Below are 20,141 nucleotides of genomic sequence, written 5' to 3'. Positions count from 1 at the left end.
ATAGCTTATAATTTAAAATATTGAATAGTCTACCATTTTCTGAACCCTGGCCACAAAGAGGGATCCCAACAGTAGTCAAGTTCGCTGTGGTAGTTGGTGTAGTCCCAAGAAACCAATTCCTTTTTTTAGGGGGGATTTTAATTCCCTTCAGCGACGAACATAATTGAAAAATTCGTTTACTGCGTGGTAAATGTTCGCGACGATTTTTTTTATTCCATCAAAACCTATCACAAGGGGGTGTTCTCCCTTCCTCCCTTCCCATTGGTATTAAGGACTTTCTCTTTCTAAAAATACTTTCTTTGGCCTTTTTTTGTTACTTTCTTCCACACTTTTTGAAATGATTATAGTTGCTTAGGCCATGGAGTGATGAAATTCAAAATGCCAACGCTAGTTCTCTATGCCAAGTGCACCTTGTAACCCTTTAATTTGGGAGGTACGGCTTTAATCCTAAGGCTCTAATTTGTGTTGAAATTCGTAATATTAGATACATTATATCAATTATATTGAAACTTCAAGGTATATGTGAAGAAGCTTTCCCGGTGATGATTTCTTTGATTTCATCACAATTCGTCATACTTTAAGGACAGAATCTCCATCCCATCCTTCATATTAGTCCTCTCGAAACAAATGAAAAATGGTAGCATAAAACCCATTGTTTTGTTCATCGGCCACTCCCCTCCTACCCAAGGAAGAACTCTGTTTTAGTCTTTAGAACTGTGGAATCATTAGATTCAAGATGCTTCTTCTGAAGGTGCAACTGGAACCTTCTGAAGATGGAAATTAGATACTCCAATGTCGGAGAATGCCAATGTGTCTGCTGGTGAAGAAGCCTCTTTTGACGTCGCAGTTAGTTTATTTTGAATGGCCTTAATTTTAAAGTTAAGTTTTTTTTTCTAATAATTTTTCCCTCCTTTTGCACTAAACTAGTTCTGATTTTATCACCACTTTAAGTTCTCCATATTTTGTTTGGCGTCAATGTAAAATAGCTATGACGAAATTTTGGGTTCTATCATTCGCGGTTCACGCCAGAACAGACTCTGGTCTTTGATTAGCGCGTGTTTCCTCCGATGTCTGAGCTTTTCCTATATTCAGTCTACTAATGTTAAATTTGATTGTGTTTTTTTATATTTTTTCTCAATTTTTTTTTTTTGTAGAGAATGCTCGTATCAACCAACATATTTGGAAGAGGCATGGACATCGAACGTGTCAACATCGTTTTTAATTACGACATGCCAGAAAACTCTGACACATATCTTCATCGAGTGGCTAGAGCTGGTCGCTTTGGAACAAAGGTAAGACTTCAATTTTTTTTACTAGTTTTCATTGTAAATTCAATTTTTTTTAAATAATTTTTATGGCACTTATCAAGTGACATAGAGCGATCGCAAATTCTGTTGGTCTGTCTGTCCCGGTTCTGCTAGTTTAGGCGCTTCTAGATAAGCTAGGACAACGAAATTTGTCAAGCGTATCAGGGACCAGACCAAATTAAATTAGAAATAGTCGTTTCCCCGATCCGACTATCTGGGGGGGGGGGAGTGTGGGACAGTTAATTCAGAAAAATTAGAAAAAATGAGGTGTTTTTAACTTACGAATGGGTGATTGGATCTTAATGAAATTTGGTAATTAGAAGGATATCGTGTCAGAGCTCTTATTTCAAATCCTGACCGTATCCGGTGACATTGGGGGGAGTTGGAGGGGGAAACCTAAAATCTTGGAAAACGCCTAGAGTGGAGGGATCGAGATGAAACTTGGTGGGAAAATAAGCAAAAGTCCTAGATACGTGATTGGCATAACCGGACTGAATATGCTCTCTTTGGGGGAGTTGGGGGCGGGGGTGTTAATTCTGGAAAAATTTGGGTATTTTTAACTTACGAACGGGTAGCCAGATCTTAATGAAATTTGATATTTAGAAGGAACTGATGTCTCAGAGCTCTTATTTTCAATCCCGACCAGATCTGGTGACATTGGGGGGAATTGGAGTGAGAAACTGGAAATCTAGGAAAACGCTTAGAGTGGAGAGATCGGGATGAAACTTGGTGGGTAGAATAAGCAAATGTCGTAGATACGTGATTGACGTAACCAGACTGGATCCGCTCTCTTTGGGGGAGTTAGGGGGGTCCAGTACTTTGGCGAGTTCGTTGCTTCTGGACGTGCTAGGACGATGAAAATTGGTAGGCGTGTCAGGGACCTGCACAAATTGACTTTTTAAAGTCGTTTTCTCCGATTCATCCATCTTTGGGGGGGGGGGGCTAAAGAGAGAGGAAAAATTAGAAAAAATGAGGTATTTTTAACTTAAGAGTGGGTGATCGGATCTTAATGAATTTTTTTTTTTTTTAGAATGACGTGTCTCAGAGCTCTTATTTTTTTTAATCCCGACCGGCATTAAGCCTCTGATTTACCTTTTAAATCAATCTATTGATTCTTAGAATTTTGCTAGAGCTCATGCCATATGAGCTCTTGGCTCTTCTGACCTCGTCACAAGCGCCATATGAGCTGTTGGCTCTTGTTTATATTATGTTAGAAATTTTGTTCTGTGGAAACAGAGACCTTTCTTTTTCTCGAAAACTGCGCTAGATTGAGGAACAAAAATCTAAATGTGTTATTTTTACTGTCAAAGGCTGGTTTCTTGCTTTGGATATATGATAAGAAATTTGTTTAATTTAGATAAAGAAATTGTTTTCTTGCTTAATATTCTAGCGTATAAATGTTCATGTGAATTATTTTTTTTAATTAAGTCAAGTTAAGTAAAATAAGGCGTCTTGGTCCCCATAGTTCCACACATTTTATCTCGATGACTGGTAGAATTGATAATTAGGACATTTTGTTGTTATAGTTCATATATATGTATTATTAATCATTAGTAATTACTTATCATAGTTATAATATTGGGAATATTATGTCATTTAATACAAAATAACAATAATAATAATCATTACAAAACAAAATAACATAAATTTATTATTAAATAATTACTTATCATAAAATTGCAGCGCTGATTTATAAGGTGTTTTGTAGCACTTTGTCAAAGTGATACGATTAAATACGCTCGAACTTTCGAAACTAAAAGCTCGACGGAAATTTGCTAAATTGGTTGGTCCAATCTGCTTTCAAATATCTTATTTTGTTTTCCAGATACACCAAAAGTAGCATTTTTCGAGCTATAAATGTCTTTTTTTTACGTGACTTTTCAATTGGGAATTCTTTCTAGACTAGCACTCATTTTAAGCACTATTACGGTAATAGATTTGTGGATAAGTTTTTTTTTTTTTTTTTTTTTTTTTTTTTTTTTTTTTTTTTTTTTTTTTTTTTTTTTTTGACAAAGGGATCTTACCCTTTCTGTAAAAAAAAAAGTCAGCTTATCTTTTGCTCTTTATACCCTTTCGCATTTGCACACTGCATCTCTCCACCTCTTCCTGCGTTTGCCAGGTGACAAATCGTCTGATCACGTTATTAACTTGTAGCCGGTCGATTTTGGAATGCAAGTTCCCGAATTTACATTTAGGATTACCCTTGTTTTCGACCACTCAGCTATAAGAGTTTCCTAAACTGCAGAGAATAAGATCCTTTTAACCCAAATATTGGATTGTTCTAGATCAATAACCAAATTTTGGACAGTTCCAGTCCATATCTAGAAGGGTTAATATCTTGGAGATTGCTGAACTCCCGGATTTTTAGTCTTTTTATTAGTTTCCTTTTTAACAACTTTTATATGGGTCTATTTTTTAGGGTTTAGCGATAACGTTTGTCAGCTCTGAAGAAGACGTCAAAACTTTGAATTCTGTTCAGGATCGCTTTGACGTCAGTATCACCCCCTTACCAGATGAGATTGACTTATCCACCTATAGTAAGTTTAATTTAAATGGTTACTCTTTATTTTATTATTTTTATCTCTAAGCACCTGCTTCAATACGTATTCACTATTATTTGACGTGTTAGCTATGTTAAACAGTAGAATTTGTTCAGAATGTTAGAAAGCAAGCCTTTTTTCTTTTGAACCCAGGAAATTAGTAAATTAAGCGTTCAGTCATAAATATACTTTCTTAAACCATATTGGCCTGCCATAACATAAATTATGATATATAATTTACAAAACCAATTTTCATTGGTTTTGTTGTACTTTCCACGCTTGTTTTTTGGGTTTTTGTTTTTTTCTTGATCATATCATTTTGTTCGCGCTGAAGAAGAGAGGCGGCTATTCTCTCGAAATATTCGCTTTCTGGCCTTTAAAAACCCCATTTTTGAAAATTTTCTTTCTTTATGTTCAGTCATAAGAAATAAATTTCAACCTCTGATGGCTCAAAACTCCGAGACTTTGGCAATTTAATTAGTGCTACAATAAATTATAAAAACTTTTTTTCTTTTTTTTTCAAAAATCAATTTTCAAATGCCATGTTGAGACAATAAACGGCCAAAATCACTTATTTAAAATGTTCACTTGAAATATTGGTCTATATGAAACAATTTAATGGAAACTTTTTATCGCGGGAAAATTACCTGGAGCTGTTTTTGAATCTACAGTTGAGCTGAATTTATACAATTATATAAAATTAAGAGAAAGAAAAAAGGCCGGTCCGGCCGAAAACAAACAATGTCCTGCCGCAAAAACTAAATTTACAAACTAAAAATTACAAAAACTTTAAAAATTTACAAAAACTAAATTTGGAAACAAAAACGAAATATTGTTAGCTTTTTTTAATCCATGCTAGTGAATAGCGTCTTTGTTGAATTAAGGGTTTTTTAAGGTGGCAATATAACTTAAATGCTGCAAAATACTTTTTGAAGGGTACACTACCATGAAGGATAACGATTGGAATACAGCTGTTGTAGCGTTCGGTATTAATGATTTTCTCTATAACCGTCATGGCTGTCACGGGGGGGGGGGGGGGCTCCACAAAGGTTTTTTGTGTGGAAAAGCCAAAAGAATTTTGAGAAAGTCTTTTCAAGGGGGAAGGAGGAGGAGGATGAGATACAATGAAAACGTTTCTGCAAGGGAAGTCAGTGCAAGAAAATATTTTTTTCTTTCTTTCTATGAAAGATTCCCTTTAAAAACATAAGATTTTGAGCCATAGTCCTCACTAGACTGTAATTTGATACAGAATATGAAGCAAGAAACAAAATTTGTCGTCTGTGCAATATAAAGAAGGCGTCTGGTGCATATTTTGGAAATTGTTTTATCTATAGATTATGTAAAACATTAATTATTTACTCTTGATGATTTCAAAACGGACAAAAGAAAATCTTGTTTTATAGTTACACACAGGGAAATGTATGCAGAAGCAGAACTTTAAAAATAATAGCAAAATATAAGAAAAGATTATTTTGTAGCCAAATTCTGAACTTCTTTAATGCGCCCTGAAAAACTGTTAAGTAGTTGACGAATTAATGCATTCATCCTTTAAGAGTTGTAAATTAGTAGTAGTGGTAAATTAGAATTTGAATCAATACCTGTTGAGTTTCTGGTAGTCAACATATCCTGTCTTCAGAAACATCTATTTCTTTAATTTTAAATCTTTTCTGTTCGATTAGTGGAAGAGGTTTTAGTAAGTGTTCAAAAGAGGCACTTCCCCCAAATTCTCAAGATTTTTACTATTCCTTTGCTATCATGTTTTTATTGTATTTTCCTTTTTTCGTGTGATATTTAAGTTTTCTCGCCCTACCGAAACAAACTAACGCGTACGTGTCTCTTTCTGTATTGAAATATTTTCTGTTTGATTGGTGGAAGACGTTTTAGTAACTGTTCAAAGAAGGCCTTACACTTGCCCCGAAATTCTCAAAATTTTTACTATTCTTTTGCTATCGTGTTTTATTGTATTTTCCTTTTTTCGCATGATATTTAAGTTTTCTCGCCCTTCCGAAACAAACTAACGCGTACGTGTTTCTTTCACAATCTTAGAGGTACAGATAAACTTGACGCGGAAGTAGTGTAAATTTTAGGTCATAATTTGGAGTTAGTTGGGGGGGGGGGGTCTTGGATCAAAGATTGGGATTATCTCTTTTTCTTGGGCAAACATACAGATATCAAGAGAGCAGCATATTAAGAGTGGTGACATATGCAGCATATTAAGAGTGGTGACACATGAAACCAAAGCTTCTTAAATTTCTGGAATTGGAATATATTTACGGTTTTTGGTATTAAACATTTCTGGGAATACCTTCAACTAATCATGATGAAGGCCATTAAAGTTTTGACTTTTTTAAGGGACGATCTTCACTAGTTTTACGTATTACATTCTCCCTAGTTTTATTTGAAATGGCTTTTTGTTCGACCTGGTACGGAAAATTTCCAGCGTTATTTCATCCTTATTTTCTAAATATGTTTTATACTTACCCTATTTATCATCTGTTATGATTCCTATTATGTTGGGTTTCTATTCCCGTTATGACATTGAGTGATATAACGAAAATGGAACGACCTAGAGTCCTTCAGTGTGTTGTTCCATCCGAGTTCGAAAGGTGGGTCCCATACTGTCAAGATGGGATCAGACCCGCTGTGCCACTACAAGTCAATGTTACCATATTGAAGTCGTTCTGGTATATACATGTTGTGATCCAGAGAAAACAGCACGAACAATTGATTTTAGTGTTAATAAATACAATGTCATATAGTTTTTTACATAAAAAACATCGACCTTTAATCAAATAAGTCTTTCAGCTGCTTAGAGACCAATCTGATCAAGTCCATAAAGATTCAAACTTAGAGAGGGGCAGTTTTCCCCCCTACATTTTGAAAAATACCTTTTTTGTGTGTTCACATTGAAAAGTGCCACCCCCCCCCCCCCACATGGGTTTTGAAAATACTTCTATTAACTGGACATTTTTTTATTTAGAAAATTCTGGCCCTCCCACCCACAAGAGATTTTCGGGAATTTGTGTTTCTGCAAGCCCATAAACAGATATAGAAGAGACTTCAAAAGCAAAATTCATTAGCAGTTTTGTCTCCCCAGCAGTTTTGTTGTTTTTTCGCCCCCCCCCCAAGCCCCCCGCGCGCGTAAGTCGTTACGCGCCATATTAGTTACGCGCCATTGTAGTTGTGTCCCTATGTCCCACCTGTGAATATAGATAGATATATATATATATATATGTTTTTAACTACGTAAAACTTGCGAATATACAACATTCTTTGCTGTCCCATTGTCTGTGCATATAAATAGATTGTCAGGTTTACCGACTCTTGAACATGCAACATATAATGGTCAATGGGAAAACAATCCGTATTCAGATCTATACCTCATGATTCTAATGATTCCCCTTGAGCTTTGTTGATGATGATTGCTAATCGACCATTCCCTGAGTCGCCATCGTCATTTATATATCCCCCTGTGCACCCTGGCGTCCCCTTTGTAGTTATGTCCCTGTGTCCCGGTCGTCATTTATATTCCCTGTGTCCCGGTCGTCATTTGTGTCCCGGTGTCCCAGTCTCTGATATCTCTTTGAGTGTCCCGGGCGTCATTTATATTCCTTGTGTCCCGGTGTCCCGGTCGTCATTTATATCCCCCTGTGCCCCCCGGCGTCCCCGTTGTAGTTGTGTCATTTATATTCCCTGTGTCCCGGTCGTCATCCCGGTATACATTCGTTTTTGAATTGGTATATGATGAAATAAATTTTTAATTTTTTCCCTTTTTTTCTTTTTAGTTTTTTTTTTTTTGGTTTTGACCTTTTTTTAGGTTTTTTAGTTTTTTTCTTTTTTCTTTTTAGTTTTTTTTGAAGTTTTTATCTTTTTAGTTTTTTTATTTTTATTTATATTTTTTTAGTTTTCTTTTTCTCCTTTATTTTTCAGTATGTTTCCTTTTTTTAGTTTTTTTTTCTTTTTAGTTCTTTTAGTTTTTACCTTTTTTAGTTTTTTATTGGTTTTTACCTTTTTTTTAGCTTTTTTAGTTTTTTTTTCGTTTTTTCTTTTTACTTTTTTTTTAGTTTTTATCTTTTTTTTTATTTTTATTCTTAATTTTTTTATTAGTTTTTAGTTTTTTTTGTAGTTTTTGCCTTTTTTAGTTTTTTCAGTTTTTTTTTAGTTTTTAGATTTTTACCTTTTTTAGCCTAACCAGGATTTGAACCTGGGACCTTCATTCTCCGTTCTGACACCCTCTCTCACCGAGTGACTACTAATTTCATAAAACTAATTTCATGACGTCAGTCAACACAGAAATTAAGTTCTGAAATTAAGTCATGAAATTAGTTGCCGTCATTTTTGCTTTGACGGTGACGTCATTCAAGTTATATAAGACATATGTTCACGTAGAAATCTATTAATGTTTAAGTTTACAATGACTGATGAAGATGCTCAAAGAGTCTATGCCAAAAAACTTGCTGCTGATAGAGAAAATCAGAAAAGAAAGCGTGCCGAGGAACTATCAGCAGCAAGTTTTTTGGCATAGACTCTTTGAGCATCTTCATCAGTCATTGTAAACTTTAAACATTAATAGATTTCTACGTGAACATATGTCTTATATAACTTGAGTGACGTCACCGTCAAAGCAAAAATGACGACAACTAATTTCATAACGTCAGCCGACACAGAAAAATGACGTCACCTGATCCACAGACAGACAACTTATTTTCTATATATATATATATACTAGTTGGTGGGGTTGGTATATATATATACCTAGTTGGTGGGGGCGCTTCGCGCCCCCCCCCCCCAAGCCCCCCCCCCGCGCGCGTAAGTCGTTACGCGCCATATTAGTTACGCGCCATTGTAGTTGTGTCCCAATGTCCCACCTGTGAATATATATATATATATATATATATATATATATATATATATATATATATATATATATATATATATATATATATATATATATATATATGTGTGTGTGTGTGTGTTTTTAACTACGTAAAACTTGCGAATATACAACATTCTTTGCTGTCCCATTGTCTGTGCATATAAATAGATTGTCAGGTTTACCGACTCTTGAACATGCAACATATAATGGTCCATGGGAAAACAATCCGTATTCAGATCTATACCTCATGATTCTAATGATTGCCCTTGAGCTTTGTTGATGGTGATTGCTAATCGACCATTCCCTGAGCCGCCATCGTCATTTATATATCCCCCTGTGCACCCCGGCGTCCCCTTTGTAGTTATGTCCCTGTGTCCCGGTCGTCATTTATATTCCCTGTGTCCCGGTCGTCATTTGATGCCCCGGTGTCCCAGTCTGGCGTCCCCGTTGTAGTTGTGTCATTTATATTCCCTGTGTCCCGGTCGTCATCCCGGTATACATTCGTTTTTGAATTGGTATATGATGAAATAAATTTTTAATTTTTTCCCTTTTTTTCCTTTTAGTTTTTTTTATTGGTTTTGACCTTTTTTTTAGGTTTTTTAGTTTCTTTTTCTTTTTAGTTTTTTTTTTTTGAAGTTTTTATCTTTTTAGTTTTCTTTTTCTCCTTTATTTTTCAGTTTTTTTCCTTTTTTTAGTTTTTTTTTCTTTTTTAGTTCTTTTAGTTTTTACCTTTTTAGTTTTTTAGATTAAATTTTTTTTTAGTTTTTCACCTTTTTTCTTTTTAGTTTTTTATTGGTTTTTACCTTTTTTTTAGCTTTTTTATTTTTTTTCGTTTTTTCTTTTTACTTTATTTTTAGTTTTTATCTTTTTTATTTTTTTTATGTTTATTTTTAATTTTATTAGTTTTCTTTTTCTCTTCTATTTTTCAGTTTTTTCCTTTTTTTTAGTTTTTTTTTAGTTTTTTTAGTTTTTCGGCTGTTTTATTTTTTTATTAGTTTTTTTTTTTTTAGTTTTTGCCTTTTTTTAGTTTTTTCAGTTTTTTTTTAGTTTTTAGTTTTTTACCTTTTTTAGTCTAACCAGGATTTGAACCTGGGACCTTCATTCTCCGTTCTGACACCCTCTCTCACCGAGTGACTACTCCAGCATGTTCATTTTGGTGTTTTAAATGGTATATTATTAACCAAATTAATGTGTTTTACAATATACTAAGCATCGTCATAACAAAAATGACGACAACTAATTTCATGACGTCAGCCGACACAGAAACATGACGTCACCTGATCCACGATCCACAGATCCACAGACAACTTATTTTTATATATATAGATATATATATATATATATATATATATATATATATATATATATATATATATATATATATATATATGACAATTATATATGAGGTGATAACAATTCATTATCCAATTTTATTAAATAATAAACAGACTAACTTTTTTTTTTTTTTTTTTTTTTTTTTTTTTTGCGTTTACTACTGTTCAATTTGGGATGAGGTGATTACAAATGCTTACAATTTTGATATTCATTATAGTTTGTTACTTTTGAAAGTCAGCTCGATAAGCTTATGGTTGAAGTATGTTGATGAAGTCGTTTTTAAGGAGTGCTAATGTACAATTTTCTTTTTCAGTTGAAGGTCGTTGAAACAGGGACAGATTGTTGGAAGACTACTTGAAATCATTAATAGTGTACTATTGCTCTTTATTTTTTCTCCTTTTTTAAGCCGAAATTACAATAAAAAAGTTTTTTATACTATTATTACAGAATTTGTGATTAACCAAATAATGGTAAAAAATACATGAAGTCGTTTCTTAATTAAAAAAAATGCTAGGTTTTCACGGTTAAATAGGGCAGGAGAATATTTCGCCTTTCCTTTACATTGTTGGTTGTTCTCTATCACACGATTTCAACAAATGAAGAGAGAGCAGCACATGTGGTACCAGTTTGCAAGGAAGATATGAATTATGATCTCACGCGATTATAGACCAGTTTCATTCTGTAAAGTATAGAAAGGAGTATCGTTTAGAGATCACTACTCTTTTACGTCATTATTTTCACTTTTTAAATGGGTGGGGGTCCCTACCTTTTCTGATTTCACTTTTTGATAATGATTTTCTTTGACTTAATCATGGTTGCAGTGATAGCTGCAGGTTAATAAAGAACAATCCTCTGCCAATAGTAGCCAGGAAAGTTACAGCCCCTCGCCTTAAACAACAAGGAAAATCACTTTGCATAGGCTGCACTGACATTTCCTCTTTTTCCTTGATTTTATTAGAAGAACAGCCTCCTTAGAAAACAAAAGAGTTTAAATAGAATTGGTGTTTCAATTTGATTCCAAAAAAATGGTGAAACACGTAAAATTATTTTCTGTTCGTTCCTAGGCAAACTGTCAAGTTTTTGGATTAAATGGCCTCCAAATGATGATGTATTCAGCACTCTTTAATATCCTGTTTTTGTTATTAACAGGGCTGTCATAAAGTCCTTAAAATCGAGTGAAATAAAAATAGACTATTGACTATATTAAAATAGACTATTTGTTCCTTAAATTGACAAAGGTCCCTAAATTCCCTTTCCTTGTTTTCCTTTCCGGGCGAGTTCTTAGCGAAGAAATAGCTTCAATGAATGAGCGAACTTTGAATGAAAAAGTGTTTGTGATAGATCGGTTGGGCAGATTCAGAAGACGTGCGCCAAATTTTACTGTCGTTGCAGACTTGATGAAACTGGTCAAATCTGCTAGAAAGAGCTATGATATGTACCTAGAAAAGGAAAAAGCCTTGAAAGAAAAAATTGAGAAAGAGCGGTAAGATTTGCAGGGAAGAGAACGGCTGAGAGAGCAGCAGCTCGCTAAAACCTCTTTGAAAAGCCAGACAATAGAGACTCTCGATAAACCTCTAAAATAGAAAAAAAGAAGTGTTTGGTTTCACGTAACGGGCCGCAGACGAGTTACTGAAGGAAGCTCATAAGCGGCTCAAAAAAGCACAAAAGAAGGACATGGTCGAGATATAGCTAGCGCAGGCTATGAAAGATAAGACTCGAAGAACCAGTAACAGTTAGAGTCAAACAGTTGCTGATCACATCTCTGTTCCAGTAGAAGGCAGTGCAAAAAATGGATACAAATAGGTTATTGTGTGTTCTAGTTACCGTACCCTTTTACTCCTCCCATGACATGATTCTCATATTCTCTCTTTCTTAATCATCACGTGGCCTCTGATCACGGAGAGATGTGTGCAAACGATCATTTCCATTTTTTTTCTTAGTTAAGTGTCATTTGCTGTTGTGTCACTGCATTTTCTTTCAAAGGATTTCTGAAAACTGAGTTTTGGGGTCCATTTTGCGTCCTGAATGTTCCCTAGAGAGGTCCCTTTTTCGACCAAGAAGAGGTCCCTAAGTCTCTTATATTTCACCACTGCAGTCCTGCATTAATCAAGTACTGTAAATCGTTTGTAATTCATGCATGGTTTGTTTGTTATGCATACTGATATATTGGTAATGGGGTCTTCACCCCGTGCCCCACTCTTCAATCTTCGATTTTTTTCCATGCTTTCCACGTTTTTTTTTTTTTTTTTTTTTTTTTTTTTTTTTTTTTTTTTTTTTTTTTTTTTTTTTTTTTTTTTAATTCGAACTCAACAAATTTTTTTGAGGAATAGGATCTGCTTAAATGGGTTCTCAGGACTTTTGGGATCACTTTTTGCCGATCGCTGAGTAACTTCCTCCAAATACCAGAATAAAGAAAAAAATATATTTGCACATTAGGGGAGGGAGGGATAAAGCATAGCAGGTCTGCATGGACAATGTATTAGTTGCAATTATTCTGCATATTATGAAGTAGAATTGTTTTCTGACTTCAAGCTGTTCAAATACTTCCCTCTCCCCTTATGTTGAAAGAAGAAGGATTCTTAGCATTCTAAGTGATCTCAGCAGCCCTAAACATTTTCCAGACACTCCGCTCAGCCAGTTTCCTCTATTAACTGAAGAACCAACCGTTTCTAACAAGGCTGGCACTAGTTTGTGGGATCCTACAATTTCCCTTGTCCCTCCCCAACGCCGAGGCTGTTCTGAAGGGAAAACAAATGCATCTTGTCAAACAATTGACTGTAGCATTGATAAATCAGTTCAAACGGACACTGTCCCTACACCCCCCATCTTACAACTAGATATTACCAAAATCTTGGTTATACAAGAAAAGCTAACGGATGCATTAACTTTCATCTCCAATTTTTTGACAATTCACCAAAGCGATCTAGCAAATCAACCTGCATATAATTCCATTTTGAATGTGGTTAATAACACTTTCATCTCTGACCATAAAAAAAGTGCAATGTCCATAAACCAAATGAATATTGATGAAGGACTTAGAGGATTAAATCCAGTGATACCTGTCTCAACAAGTGACACAAATCCGGAAATTTTCATTGAACTCAATCCACCCTTGATACAGGCTAATTATAATGGTAGCCTTGATTACCACATTACAGATGCTCAAAAACGTGTGGATATTAACAAGGTGAATAGCCTGCGTAATAAGACTGTCTCTTCTGATAATAAACTAAAATGTGCTAATATAATCTTGGCAGGTTCTTGCCAATTAGGAGACAATTGTGTATTTGAACACTTTTTTTCTTCAACCAAGCTCCAGCCAAAAAGTGTTTTCGAAAATAGAATTAAGGCAAATTACACTAAAAAAAATGAGCTCAATGATTTTCAGCCAAGTGCACCAACAAAGTTCCAGCAAAAGAGTACCAACAAAAAAAAAATGTGATATGCAAACATTTTAATCATAATCGTTGTAAATTTAGTAAGCAGTGCAAATTTTTACATATATGTCGTAATTTTATTTCAGGTAGTTGTGGTTCCGTTAAGTGCAGTTTTGACCATGTGAAGCTTTGTCCAGTTTTAGCTTGTAACAACAAATATTGTAGTTTTGCCCATGCACCAAAATTAAATGATGTTAATTCTTCTCCCTGGGGCCCTGTTCCAGTGTCCCTGTCCAAAGATAAAAATTGTAAGAGCCACTCATCTCCCTTCCGCCGTCCTTTTTTAGTGCACCGCACTCAAGCAAAAATTCCTCATCAAAGTTCATCAGGCACAGCTCAAAAATTGACAAACCCTTCCCGATCCCGAACTCTCCTCCCTTATCCTTTGCTACCTCCTCCCCCACCCCGCACACAGAAGTCCTATTTCCTCCCCCCTCACAGTATGCTGCCCTGTACCCTCCCTACTCTGCCACAAACCAACAATTTCTTGACGGACATGAATCACTACTCCCAACCAGGCCCCCTTTCCCAGCACTTTACGAAACCCCACCCCCAGTCCATTCGTTTTATCCCTCGTGCCTACCCTGTCAACGTGACTCAGGTCTGAGACTTTTTAATTGTCTTACAATGAATCCTAATTGTTCTCCTCGTGCTTCATCCATATCATTGCCCGTCCCCCCACCCCCAAATCCCCAAGATAAATCCTTTTCTTACTCTAATAATTCATCTTTCGATGTTGACCCTAATAGTCATCCCATAAAAGTCAAATGTGCTCCCTTGGTCCCCTGTTCTGACTACATTAATCTGGCACCCGCTAAGAATCCCACCACGCCCCCTGTACCCATTTGTAATTTAAATAAAGTTAAGTGTAAAAATGGTACCTTTGCAGGTCGTTTTAAATTTCCCACACTTTTGTTAAGCAACGCTGAAAGTCTTAATTTTGACAAACTTAATGAATTAGACTCCTTTTCTAAAATATATAGATCAGACATAATCGCTATTACTGAAGTACACGCTCAAAATACACACATGTTAAAAATGAATAATTTCACCCAGTTTATTAAACTCAGACCCGAAACCCACCCTCTGGGTAAGAAAGGGGGTGGAATTCTTTTCTTTGTCCGTAATGATTTTTATCCTTCAGAAATATTAGTTCCTTGTCTTACTCCCTTTGATGAAATTTTGTGGGTTTGTGTTCGACCTAAAGTCTTACCACGTCCTTTCAACTTGATTGTCCTGTGCTGTTTTTACTACTCTCCTGGGCAGAGAGCGACTGAAAAAATTAATTTTATTGAAAAATTGCATGGTAGTGCCGACTATGTACTATCTAAATACCCAAATGCTGGAATTTTCCTCTCAGGTGATGCAAATGAATTAAAACTTGAGTCTACATGTAATACTTTTAGTCTAAAACAAATTGTAAAAGTCCCTACTACCAAAGGCAATTCTACTCTTGATTTAATATGCACCAATATGTCAAATTTCTACAGACCCGTTACCATTCTTCCCCCTCTCGGAGGTAGTTACCACTTTAGCCTACTCCTATCTCCACTAGCTACAATTAAACATTCCTTTACTATTACTGAAACCGTCTTTAGACCTCTAATTGACTCAGGACTCTACAATTTTGGCTCTTGGATCACTAGTGAAAATTGGTCCCCTGTGTACCAAACAAATGATGTCGACTTCAAGGCTTTGTCCCTCCAAAGTTTATTGAGGAATAATTATGAAGCCCATTTTCCGGGGAAAAAAATTAAAATATGCTCTACCGATAAACCTTACATTACTGCGACTTTTAAAAAACTAATAAGGAAAAAAATCAATTTGTTCAAGCAAGGACATATCTCACAGGCTAATGATCTAAGAAAATTCCTGAAGAGAAAATTGAGAAAGGCAGCTTCTGGGTATTACAATAGTAAGGTTAAGGATTTGTATTCTAACAAACCCAAACAATGGTACAGGAAAATCAAAGAGATTTGCGGAAAAAACCCTGTTGAAGTTAATTTTCATCTCCCTGAGCCCCCTTCCAAGATAGCCAACGATTTGAACCTGCATCTTGCGTCCATAGTTCAAAGTCTCCCCCCTTTCACTGGCTCAGGTCAAACTATTCCTCCCTCCACCTCTTTCCCCCAAATTTCTCCCTCTGATATTATAAATAGAATCCAAAAGCTCAAAAAATCAAGTACTTGCCCATTAGACATCCCAATTGACTTGATTAAAGCCTTTTCAGACACAATTGCTGGACCTTTATCTGATATTTTTAACCAAATTACAAAATCTGGTAAATTCCCAAGTTGCTGGAAACTTGGTTTTATAACACCCATCCCAAAGAAATCTTCCAGTCTGACTATAACCAACATACGTCCTATTACACTCACTCCAGTTTTTTCTAAGCTTTACGAAGGGTTCCTTTGTGACTGGCTTAAAATTAAAATTATACCACGCATTGACATCCGACAGTTTGGTAATTTAAGAAAAACCTCCACCACCCATTACCTTGTACACTTGATTCACACGATCCTAAGTGAACTAGAGAAACCAAATGTTTGGCTAAACCTTGTTTTAGTCGATTTCCAAAAAGCGTTTGACTTAGTTGACCACACTATCCTAATTCGTTTACTACATGATAACTTTGAAATTGACCCACTCTTAGTAAATATTGTTATATCGTTCCTTTCAGACAGATCACAAGTTGTAAAATACAAAAATACCTTCTCTAACCCCCTCCCTAGGTACTGTGGAATACCTCAAGGAACCTTATTGGGACCACTATTATTTCTTGTCATGATTAACGAAATTGGCAAGGAGTTCCCCCAACGATGGAAATATGTTGATGACTTGTCGATCCTTGAAGTATGTCATAGGAATATTAAAAGTGACCCCGTTGAAATCCTAACCCAATGTTCGGATGAATCCAAGAATCTAAATATGACAGTAAATCCCACTAAATCACAGATAATGACAATAAACTTCTTGAAATCTACTCCTGCTTTTTGCGATCCGATCCCAAGCGAAATGCTAGTGAAACATGTTAAGCTTCTTGGTGTCACAATTTCTAATGATCTTAAGTGGGAAACACATGTATCCAACATTGTTAAACAAGCAAATGTTTCACTATCCATTTTTAAGCTACTAAACAAATTTAATTGTCCTAAGATACATTCCCTCCGTGTATACTTATCCTTTATCAGACCGTTATTGGAATATGCATGTCCGGTCTGGCATTCGCAACTTTCAAATGAACTTAGTGACAAAATCGAGTCGGTCCAAAAGCGTTCACTCAGGATCATTTACAAAGAAGGCAAAATTCCATACTCCTTCCTCCTTAAAGCTGCGCGCATTACCACCTTAAAAGAAAGGAGGGAAAAAATTTGCCTGCTTTTCGCTAAATCAGTCATTTCCAATCCCCGCACTGAGGACTTACTCCCTGATTTTCACAATCCCATTAGACTCCGACTCCCCCGGTCAGCCTCCTTAGCAATCCCAACTTACTCTCCGATTCATGCTGTTAAAGAAAGGTTTCGCAAAAGTTTTATACCATTTATTCTGAAACACCTTAATAATAATTCATGATCATGTAATTGCCAAATTCCCCTTTTTACTGCAATGTTTTTGTAATTTAATTGTTAAGTTTATCTTTGATGATTTATTCTTTGAATTTGCTTTATCTTTGATGATTTTGCTTTTTTAATTCCTTTTAATTTTAAGTGTTTGACTTAATGTACTATTTTGATTTTTTTCTTAGCTTTTAGTGACATATAAAGCGAATTCGGCTCTTTAGAGCTTGTGATAGTTCTTTTGCAAATAAATCTTATCTTATCTTATCTCTCTTCTTATGTGCAAATATATAGCCCAAATTATATATATCCCATTTATTCTGTCACTTGGCTTTGTTTTGTCTCACGCTAAGCTGAAAGAAACGAACGAAGAAGCCGGTTTGTTTTCGAGTTTTACAGAGCGTAAACTTGAGTGAGTGGCGTAGCTTATCGAATAGCTTATCTTTTGTACCAAAAAAAATTATGAAGGATAAACTTATTATCTCTGTATTGCCTTTTTACGTTGTTTTGGTATAATTATTATCCCTCCACTTATTAGAATCCTCCAGCGTAGTGTTCAAGGGATGGATAAAACCCCATGGTAAAACCGGTTCAAAGACTAGCAGCACATCCAGCACCATGGTGGAACTAAAATTTCCCACAGACACAGAAAGAAAAATTCAAATCATTCTATATTTTAATCATTCAATCAATCTAGTGCCTCCCCCGGCTCACTCAGCGTGTCACCAGATGGCGATAGACGAAGGTCCTACAGATATGTAGGATACCTTCATAGGAGGCACGGACCAAGAGGGGCCTTGTTCCTGGGGAGCCAGGGGCACCCTAACCTGGGACTATAAATACAGATGGAGGAGGAAGAAGGCCCCTCAAATGAACACTCAACAGGGCCCATGGCGTGTCCACACGTCCCATGAGTTACAAACCTTCAAGTGATGGGTTAAGTTGTCCGGTGACGCAGAACACCACCGCGGGAGGATCGTCTATGCGAGTACAACTGCGGCAGGGCGTAAGATCCAGATCTATGGACAACGGCCTCTGCAAAAGGCTGCCTCGACCCTTTCGGGGTACCTGCAAGACTGGGGACCTTGCGGTCAACTCTATTCCCACTTGAGGAGTGGCGCCCAGGACATTATAACCTAGTAAACGACACAGCATTCGCACGAGACAGATTAATGGATAATTTTTCTGGGCTTTGTCTGTTTTGATGGGCGTTTTCAGGCTGAAAAATCTCTTCCTAGCTGATATATCTACTATAGGTTGCTTCCCCGTAGTAGCATAATATTTGTAGGCATGAATATATAGTGAGTCGAAGGTAATAGGCTTGAGATTGTACACGCAGGATTTCAACTCTTGTTCATAGAAGAACATCGCCAAGTGTTCGAATATCGAATATCTTCGAACTTGCTCCTTAGCGGCAAACCACGTTTACCCGGCGCCAATTTTCCTCAGTTGTTTTCCAAATATTGGAGCAGGTATGTGAAATATTCAGAGTGCGTTCATTAATCACTTATTGTGTAATAAAAATTTTATTTATTTTAAAGAATATTTTTTGGTCTAGTTTTTGGTACTATTTACAGGAACATCGAACGCAACAGTTTATAAAACAAACCTAAAATAGATTTTGGGCTTTATCTCAAATTTCAGCGAAAACACGTGTCGGCTTTAGCTTTTTCACCATTTAAAATATTCGTCTCTTTCTCTTTTAAAAAACAACAGAAAGACCGACAAAATTCCTAAAGTATTTATCAATAGAAAACTAAAAAGTTCTTAACATGGGAGAGATGGCAAGTTGATTTGGACAGGCGTGACCCCTTAATTGTAAATTACCGTGAAAATTTTTTCTCTTTTTACTTGAATCAGCAAACGGCTCTCTGATTACATCAGTTTTAAAATGCGAAAGTCTTCAATAGCTGAGAAAAACCCTCAATACTGCAAATGTATTTTTCAAAATCAGGAGGTGGGGTAGTCTTTTTCAATTCTCCCGATGGAAATAAAGGCACTTTCAAAATCCAGGGAGCCCAGGCCCCCTCCCCATTGACTCCGAAGCCTAGTACTTCGAGAAGATGGCATTTTTTTTATCAAGTGAAAACAACCAGACGCCGTCATTATATAAATTCGGGTTGGTATGATTGACTGAAAAGAGAACAGACCTTTTCAGCTGTTAAAGAAAATCCTTTGATATCGCCAAAATATCAGAAGGACGATCAAGGAATTTCACACTTGGAATTTTGGGATTGCTTTAAGAGTGCGTTCCAGTCTGCCAAGTTCAATTATCCGACAAGCCCGATTACAGTTATAAGCGTTTCACGAGACGTAAATGACGTCTGGGGCTAGGATAGCTACTTGAAACAGTCTGGATTAGTTTTCGGATAAATTACACCTGCTAATCCTAGACAACGCAGGATAAGTGAAGGTAAGTGGCGTCATATGCAAACAAACAATTCAATCTCTTCAAAGGTGAAAAGTACATACAAAAACCACGAGCAGAGAACAAAAAGGGGTAGGAATCATGATATGTAGCACACCTACCGGGATTTGTAAATACGCTATGTTTACAGCTGAGTGCACGTGAATTGTGTTGTTATTTGCAAAGTTGTCCATACCGCTTCTGATAACAAGTTGCCGCATCAATATCCGTGCAGATTACACCCACAGAAGTTAAGCTTACACAGATAGGGAGTGCTTGAACGCATTTCATAAACTACAAGCAATAGTTATACAAGCACTAAGTTTATACGTTTTGTTTCTGAAAAGCCATCGGATATCAGGAAATTAAATTGTAGGAAAACAAGTGCCAAGAATTTGTTTCTAATGACTGCTAGAATTGTTTCATCCACGGCATTAAATGGTTAACTTTCATACATCTAACCGCAGTCACTCAAAGTATGCTACAGTCAATTTCCAGGTCCTCGTAAACTTGATCAATTCGCCTATTATGACACATTTTATATGTTTCAAAATTTTCTAATTTGGCGCAAAACCACACAACCATTTCGAAACTCTTGCTTGTTTTAACGTTCCATGAACTCCTTGCTATCTGATTGGAAACAGGCCTAATGATTTTTACGGGAGAAAAGTGTTTTGTTAAG

At 35.9% G+C, this 20,141-nt stretch overlaps 1 protein-coding gene and 1 long non-coding RNA gene across 2 annotated transcripts in view; one reads left to right on the top strand and one right to left on the bottom strand.

The window, feature by feature from the left end:
- Positions 1-9,562, bottom strand: part of LOC136030984 (uncharacterized) — a 154,752-nt gene extending 145,190 nt beyond the window's left edge. Inside the window, exon 1 of the long non-coding RNA XR_010618408.1 lies at positions 9,527-9,562. This is a non-coding gene — a long non-coding RNA (uncharacterized LOC136030984). The remainder of the gene's footprint in view (positions 1-9,526) is intronic.
- Positions 1-10,496, top strand: part of LOC136030982 (ATP-dependent RNA helicase WM6-like) — a 56,145-nt gene extending 45,649 nt beyond the window's left edge. Inside the window, exons 8-10 of the mRNA XM_065710138.1 lie at positions 1,155-1,292; positions 3,727-3,844; positions 10,372-10,496. Coding sequence (XP_065566210.1) covers positions 1,155-1,292; positions 3,727-3,844; positions 10,372-10,385 — 270 coding nt within the window. The 3' untranslated portion in view covers positions 10,386-10,496. The remainder of the gene's footprint in view (positions 1-1,154; positions 1,293-3,726; positions 3,845-10,371) is intronic.
- The last annotated feature ends 9,645 nt before the right edge of the window (positions 10,497-20,141 follow it).

This window comes from Artemia franciscana, chromosome 9, assembly GCF_032884065.1.
Source record: "Artemia franciscana chromosome 9, ASM3288406v1, whole genome shotgun sequence".
In the NCBI taxonomy this organism is placed as follows: domain Eukaryota; kingdom Metazoa; phylum Arthropoda; class Branchiopoda; order Anostraca; family Artemiidae; genus Artemia; species Artemia franciscana.
This window is presented reverse-complemented; position numbering and strand designations above follow the sequence as displayed.